At 40.1% G+C, this 8,115-nt stretch overlaps 1 protein-coding gene across 1 annotated transcript in view; it reads right to left on the minus strand.

Annotated features, from left to right (window-relative positions):
* The window catches only part of CCDC138 (coiled-coil domain containing 138), a gene marked incomplete at its 3' end in the record, with an annotated part of 14,387 nt that extends 8,639 nt beyond the window's left edge, over positions 1–5,748 (minus strand). Inside the window, exons 1-4 of the mRNA XM_009577483.1 lie at positions 5,615–5,748; positions 4,777–4,892; positions 2,177–2,361; positions 957–1,115 (exon numbers count right to left, since the gene is read on the minus strand). Coding sequence (XP_009575778.1) covers positions 957–1,115; positions 2,177–2,361; positions 4,777–4,892; positions 5,615–5,748 — 594 coding nt within the window. The remainder of the gene's footprint in view (positions 1–956; positions 1,116–2,176; positions 2,362–4,776; positions 4,893–5,614) is intronic.
* Positions 5,749–8,115: the final 2,367 nt, after the last annotated feature.

Genomic DNA, 8,115 nt, shown 5'->3' on the forward strand with positions numbered 1-8,115 from the left:
TTGAAAAGAAAGGCACCACATTTTTTTAGTCTTCTAATACTCCGTTTGACCTCCATAAATTTTCACAGATAAACACTAATCTTTCCTGGGTTTTCATCAGCCAATTCTCTAACTAGTGTAACATTCTTAAAGCCCAGAAGATTTGAAACATCTAAATTAACACCTTAACCTATTCCTTCCCTGTCCAAAAGTTGAAGTCCCGCTCCTCTGATACCTTTTTCCCCTTTTGTCTGTCCTCCCTCAACAGCTTGTGGGAAAGGCTTTTCTGCACGCTTCAAAGAAATTTAAATTCTCAGCTTATGTTTTTGACACTAAGAACACATATTCAAGAACTTCTCTTGTTGATCTTCTGGATAATAACCAAAACTTTTCACAAGACCTAAATTCAATCGCAAACACCCACAAGAACAGTGTTGTTCAACACTTTTTTCTGTTGTTGAAATCATACCATTTCATTTCCTCCCACACCCCCAAAGTTAGGTTGATCTTTTCCTTCTTTGAACTTTTTGACAGTTTTTCTGCTAATGCTCTCTGCGATAGTTGTTATGTCATAAGATCTCATTATGTCCTAAAGCTTTCCCCAGGAAATCTACTTCAACTATAGCTAATGCAAAGATACTCATTTAGGTTACATACAATTACAGACAGACCACAATTTTTTCTCTAATACTGGTCATATAGTTTTTGCTATTTTAGAAATGTTACCTTTCTTTTCTAAATTGTAACAGTAAAATGTACGTACATATCAGACAACTAAACGCACCATTCTGAAACAGAACCCATACAAAAAACCTATCGATATTGTTTGTACTTTTTATGTAAACCTTTCATTTGGGGATTTCAAGCACTTTAAAGAAATAAGCATTATATCCAGCAAACATGTGATGACTTAAGAAAACTACAAACAAGTTAAATGGCATGTAGAGCAATAAACATAATTAAATATATGACTGCACCTCTTTTATAATTCCAAATTTTATGTGAACTTCTTCCTCAACACCTCTTATTTTTGCCAAAGCTGCTTCATGTCTAAAAAGCAATACTTCTAGCTCTGTTAGAAAATGCTCTCGTTTCTGGAGTTGCAGAGCATACTCCTGCTGTGCTGAACTTTCTCTCTGTATCAAGAAAACAAATGTTGAAACAGCTTTAAAATCCATGAAATTATCACAATTTATACTGAATTTGAATTTTCTCTCCCAGAGATATGCTTAGCTTTTTGTAAAACTGTACAGTGTTGCACAATAGCTTACTAATTAAAAGTATCCTGATGGACATCTATGTTCAGTTTCCCCACACATTAACCCAAATGACTTCGGTGTGCGGCAGGATGGCTCAGCCTCCCAAAATACAAAATTCAACTCTACATGGTTGTTCAAGTATAAACCTAGACAATTAAACTTAGGCTTTTGCTTCCAAAACTTTTGGATAATGGTATTAAGTGTAAGACAAAACAGAGTCTGATGCAACTGTCTATGCTGAACACTAGATTACTATATTGTTTCTTCAATTAGTGGGAAGCATCCCTAAAAAAGTGTTGAGGAAAAAAAAAGATACAAAATTATTTTTGCAAAAGACAGTCCTGGCAGATTGGCAGTCTAGCAGAAGCATGGGAGCTATTACAGAATAAAAGCATATTAGGAGGTTCTTCTGTTAGTGGCCTAGGCCTGCTAGGGGATGAACTGTTGGGATTCCCCAGAAGCAGAAAAGTAATAAGGCAGAATGGAGGGTTTTCGCAGGAGGCCATGAAGGCAAGCACTCTTGAATGCCTTGAGTCAGGAGAATAGTTTCAGATGCTCTCAGGAGAAGCAATGGTTGCAGGCATTTCCCTCCATGCCCACAGTGCGTCACAAGACTCCTCTTGGATGTAGCAGCACTATGTTCAAACTCCCTCAAGCTGAACTTTATCTGATCTACCCACTATGCAAGTCAAAGCACCGCTACCAAATCAGTGAATTAATTTAGGGGAAGAGGCAGATGATGACAGAGTTTTAGTAGATAAGTAATTGTGATTAGCATAAGTAATAGTAATAAGTAATAGTTTTAGTATGTAAGTAATTCAGTTTTAGTATATAAGTAATAGCGATTTAGTATATAAGTAATTTCTGAATTCTCTGTCAAAAGTGAGAATCTTCATAACATTACTCAACAAAATTTTTAAGGTGATTCCAGTTCCTACCTGGAGCTTCTGATGTATGACAAATAATTCATCATAAATTTGACTGATGTGAGGTGGTATTAAGCCTTGACTATTGCACGCTTGAGCATCAGTTCCACTCACAATTTTCCTTACCAAACCATTGGTAATATTTTGGTCACTATTTTCTCGTCTATTTGCAGTCAAATGGGATGGTAAGGTGCTGCCTATGGAAAGGAAAAACCCATTTTTCATCAAAAAATTAGTCCTAGATAAATGATGACATGATTGTTGTTCCAAAACTTTGAAAACTTCTTTTAGACATTTAAAGTGACAAGTATAGAGCAAGAGGTATCAAAATGAGAAAGTAATCTCCCAAAAAATTGTGGAGAATTGCTCAAAACTGTGTTCCATGACTTGTGATCAATGAAGTTTTATAAGTAAAACTATGTCCTCCACTTCAATATAGAAATCCTATCGAAATCTGTATGAAATCTATGCACAGACTGAATCATAACGTAGCCAAAATCTCCTATTATTTTTGTAAGGGCTTCAGGTAAGTGATTTGCTGCTGGCTAGACCTTGGTCTGACATCTAAGTTAACAGAACAAGACTTAAGAAACTACTGGACATGACATGAGAAATTGCTGGACATGACAGATTACAGTGTAAGAAGCTGATGAAAGTTGCAGACAGCACAGTGAGGAATAGCTGGATTTCACAAATAGTCAAATGGCCAACTGCACCTAGGTACCACATCAGGCCAAGATTACCTAGATGACAGTATCAGAAATACAAGTTTGGGTACCATGCTGGTTTTGGCTGGGATAGAACTAATTTTCTTCATAGTAGCTAGTATGGGGCTTGTTTTGGATTTGTGCTGAAAACCGTGTTGGTAACACAGGGTTGTTTTCCTTATTGCTGAGCAGTGCTTACACAGAGTCAAGGCCTTTTCTGCTTCTCACACCACCCCACCAGCGAGTGGGCTGGGGGTGCACAAGAAGTTGGGAGGGGACACAGCTGGCACAGCTGACCCCTACTGACCAAAGGCATATCCCATACCATATGATGTCGTGCTCAGCAATAAAAGCTGGGGGAAGAAAGAGGAAGGGGGGACTTTCAGAGTTGTGGCATTTGTTTTCTCAAGTAATCATTATGCGTGATGAAGCCCTGATTTCCTGGAGACGGCTGAACACCTGCCTGCTGATGAGAAGCAGTAAATGAATTCCTTATTTTGCTTTGCTTGCACGCACAGCTTTTGCTTTACTTATTAAAGTGTCTTTATCTCAATCCACGAGTATTCTCACTTTTACCTTTTTGATTCTCTCCCTTCATACTGGGAGGGGGCGAGGAGACTGAGCAAGCAGCTTTGTGGGGCTAGGCTGCCTGTGGGGGTTAAACCACAACAGGTACAGAGGTAGCAAAACTCAATGAGGAAAAAGTAATTAGCAATAGGTTGTTTATTTGGCAGGCAACTGGGGAAAAGAAGAATAATGAGAAGGACCATCAAGAAACAGGAAAAAGGTTACTAGATAAGCAAATGATGTAATCGGGGCTAATTGGTGGTATGTATCAGGCAGCCCTGTGGTTGATGACCTATCACAGCTGTAGGAGGAGAATAAACCAACACTATTGTTCTGCCACAGTGTGTCTGCTTCAAGGGTGAGGAAGGAGAGCATAACTAGTACAATGCCACACAAATCATAACAGAAAAAAAAGGGAAAAGAAACCAGAAAAAAAGTAGTCTTATCTGAAACAAATGTGTGTGATATTTATCTGAGTTCTGTATTTATTTTGCCTTTGATCCCAAATACTGTAAACTATGCATTTTTCCTGGTGTAATTAAATTCTTTTTTTCTTTTTTCTTTTCAGAAAGAATGTGTTTGGAGAAAGCTGTTCTTGTGCTCTCCCCACCCATTTAATACAACTCCTGGTGAGAGCCTATTACAGTTCTATTGATCTGTTCTGACTTCTGAGATTCCTTTTAGCCACTTTGGGGTTGGCTGGCTGGCTGGCTGTCTCCACACTTCCAGATACACTTTCAAAAGAACACATGAATGTTCTTCTAAACCTAAAACTCTCCACAAGAGACAGAGCTATACTGATTCACAAACTCCTCCAATTGCAGCAGCATTTTCAAACATTTGCAGTGAATTAATGCCACCTGGTCCCTGCTACAATCTTCCAGGCAGAATTTCCCGAGTTAACCGAACAACAGATAACACTCTCTACCCATTGCCAGTTTTCAGTCCTTAAACTGACAAAAGACATCTGACTTAACAGAGTTGTAGTATTTGTTAATGCAGCTAGCTACTTAAAACAGAAAAAAAACAAACAAAAAACCCAACCCCCACCCTGTTTCTCCATTCATATCATAAAGTCACCTGGCAACCAGTTTCATAAAAGGTTGATTTTTCTTTTTGAAATGTATGTTAGTATTGCATCAAGTATGTCTGGACCTTCTAATTCTAAAGGAGTTACTCATACTTACATGAAAGTTTAAATCCCCAAATTAAAATGCATTTTAGCTGATGATTGCATTTCTGAACTGGATCAAAATACATTTACTAGAAAGTTTTTTTAAATTACATGTTATACTTCACACAGAGTTGTAAAAATATTTAAAATTCAATATTTATTACCTGTTTCCACATATATAGCTGTATTTTGAATTGCATCAGTTTCAGAGCAATTAATGGTCTTTTCTTCTATTTCTAGAGCACTTGAATCACAAAAAGAATCTTGCTCATCATCAAAACTGAAAAATACAAAAAAGCAGTAATTTAAAATTACTCAGTCCCCTTCTAACACACTACATTTAGAGCATTGAGAGAAGTTTGTATAAAAATGTATTTGACTGATAACAAATAGCAGAGTTAAATCATTTGGACGGAAGGCATTATTACGCACAAGATTTTAACCACAACAATTAGTAACATTGCTGACTTAAAAGTGTCAACAATAACTAGAATTTTCATGCTGTAAGCACATGTATGTAGCAGGTAAAACCAACACTCTTCTCTCACCACCAACCACCAAATTCCAGGAAAGCTAAAAATAAAAAAACCCTTTTTTCATTATTTTTTCATATTTGGTGTAAAGTAGTCCTGAAAAGAGATTTCTTGGCTTTTGGAATCAAATTATCTCTAAATAAACTTGAAGCTGTTCATCTGTCTGAGCTATTTGCTTTCCTCCTAGTTCAGTTTATATCACCAGTTCAGTTTATATCATCCTTGTATCCCATTAGCAATTCCAACATAGATTAGATTAGAAAGTGAGCGAGACAATACTCCTCATCAAAATCAGCATTCACATTATTTCATACATCAGCCACAAACAGTTCTTTACTTAACAAGAAAACAAGAATCTTAAAACGACTTGTGGATCTGTGCAATCTGAACATATTGTTTACTCATGGTTTATCTGGATTATGAGAGATAATAAACGATAAAGGAGACCTGAATAGAAAACAGCTCTTACCAATCCCAGTCTTTAAAACTTTGTAGGAAATCACTAGAAGATCTAATGCTGTTCTCTCTTCCACCTTCAGTAAGTTCTGACTCTAAAGAACATTTGGATAAAGAAATAGTTGTATTTTCCAGCGAGCTGTCCATGTCACCTGGAATATATAAAATAATAATAATTTTATTTTGCATTTGAGAAGCTGATATTAAGAAATCGACAAGGGCTTATTAAAAATGCTTGCCATGTAAACATGTAGAACCGAAAAAATCACTGATGCAGCCTGACAAATGAATGAAGAATTATAATAGCTTAAACTACAGGAAGAATTATTTCGTTTTCAAACCAGATTTGTCTTTCTGAAGTTTTACAGCTTGCCTTCATATACTAATTTTTCTATAACTGAAGCCTGATAAATACATTGGTTTACCCTGCTGTCCACATGCACCAGCAACATGTGTTTCTCAAGAAGCCCAAAGACATTCTAAATATTAAATGTATATGTATCTTTAAATTAAAGCCAAATGTATGCATTATGAGGTGGACTGCTACCAACTACTTCAAGCAGGACTTAAACACAAACAGGTTGGGAACCACTAAGTCAGCTTCATCAGGGGCCCAACTTAAATGCCTCTATGCAAACGTACGTAGCATGGGGAATAACCAAGAAGAGTTAGAGATGTGCGCACGCCTGCAGGGCTATGATCTTACTGGCATCACAGAGATGTGGTGGGATGGCTCCTACCATTGGAGCGTTGGGATGGAGGGATGCAGGCTCTTTAGGAAGGACAGGCAGGGGAGACGAGGAGGGGGTGTCACCCTCTATGTCAATGACCAGCTGGAGTGCATGGAGCTCCACCTGGGGATGGATGAGGAGCCGACCAAGAGCTTATGGGTTAGGACCAAAGGGAGGGCAGGGACAGGTGACATTACAGTGGGGGTCTGCTACAGGACACCCAAGCAGGAAGACTGAGCAGATGAGGCCCTCTGTAGACAGATAGGAGCAGCCTCACGTTCACAAGCCCTGGTCGTTATGGGGGACTTCAACCACCCCGATACCTGTTGGAGGAACAACACGGCAGGGCGTAAGCAATTCGAGAGGTTCCTGGAATGCATTGATGATAACTTATTTCTCCAAGTGATAGAGGAGCCAACAGGGAGATGTGCTATGCTGGACCTTGTTCTCACCAACAAGGAGGGGCTGGTGGGGAATGTGAAGCTCAAGGGCAGCAGTGACCACGAAATGGTGGAGTTTAAGATCCTCAGGGCACCGAGGAGGGCGCATAGCAAGCTCACTACCCTGGACTTCAGGAGAGCAGACTTCAGCCTCTTCAGGGATCCACTTGGTAGAGTACCACGGGATAAAGCCTTGGAGGGAAGAGGGCCCCAAGAAAGCTGGTTACTATTCAAGGATCACCTCCTCCAAGCTCAGGAGCGATGCATCCCAACAAAGAGGAAGTCAGGGAAAAATGCCAGGAGGCCTAAATGGATGAACAAGGAGCTCCTGGACAAACTCAAACACAAAAAGGAAGCCTACAGAGGGTGGAAGCAAGGACAGGTAGCCTGGGAGGAATACAGAGAAATTGTCTGAGCAGTCAGGAATCAGGTTAGGAAAGCTAAAGCCCTGACAGAATTAAATCAGGCCAGGACGTCAAGGGCAACAAGAAAAGCTTCTATAGGTACGTCGGGGGTAAAAGGAAGACTAGGAAAAACGTGGGCCCTCTCCAGAAGGAAACAGGAGACCTGGTTACCCGGGATATGGCGAAGACTGAGGTACTCAATGACTTTTCTGCCTCAGTCTTCACCAGCAAATGCTCAAGCCACACCGCCCAAGTTGCAAAAGGCAAAGGCAGGGACTGGGAGAATGAAGAACCACCCACTGTAGGAGGAGATCAGGTTCGAGACCATCTAAGGAACCTGAAGATGCACAAGTCCATGGGACCTGATGAGATGCATCCGCAGGTCCTGAGGGAACAGGCAGATGAAGTTGCTAAGCCACCATCCATCGTATCTGAGAAGTTGTGGCAGTCTGGTGAAGTTCTCACTGACTGGAAAAGGGGAAACATAACCCCCATTTTTAAAAAGGAGGACCTGGGGAACTACAGGCCAGTCAGATTCTCCTGGAAACTATGCTAAGGCACATGGAAAATAAGGAGGTGATTGGTGACAGCCAACATGGCTTCACTAAGGGCAAATCGTGCCTGACAAATTTGGTGATCTTCTACAACGGGGTTATAGTGTTGGTGGATAAGGGAAGAGCAACTGACATCATCTACCTGAACTTGTGCAAAGCATTTGACACTGTACCGCACAACATCCTTGTCTCTAAATTGGAGAGACATGGATTTGACGGAAGGACCACTTGGCGGATAAGGAATTGGCTGGATGGTCGCACTCAAACAGTTGCGGTCAACGGCTCGATGTCCAAGTGGAGACCAGTGATGAGTGGTGTTCCTCAGGGGTCGGTATTGGGACCAGCGCCATTTAACTTCTTTGTTGGCAACATGGACAGTGGGATT

This window comes from Fulmarus glacialis, unplaced genomic scaffold, assembly GCF_000690835.1.
Source record: "Fulmarus glacialis isolate BGI_N327 unplaced genomic scaffold, ASM69083v1 scaffold14215, whole genome shotgun sequence".
Classification (NCBI taxonomy): Eukaryota; Metazoa; Chordata; class Aves; order Procellariiformes; family Procellariidae; genus Fulmarus; species Fulmarus glacialis.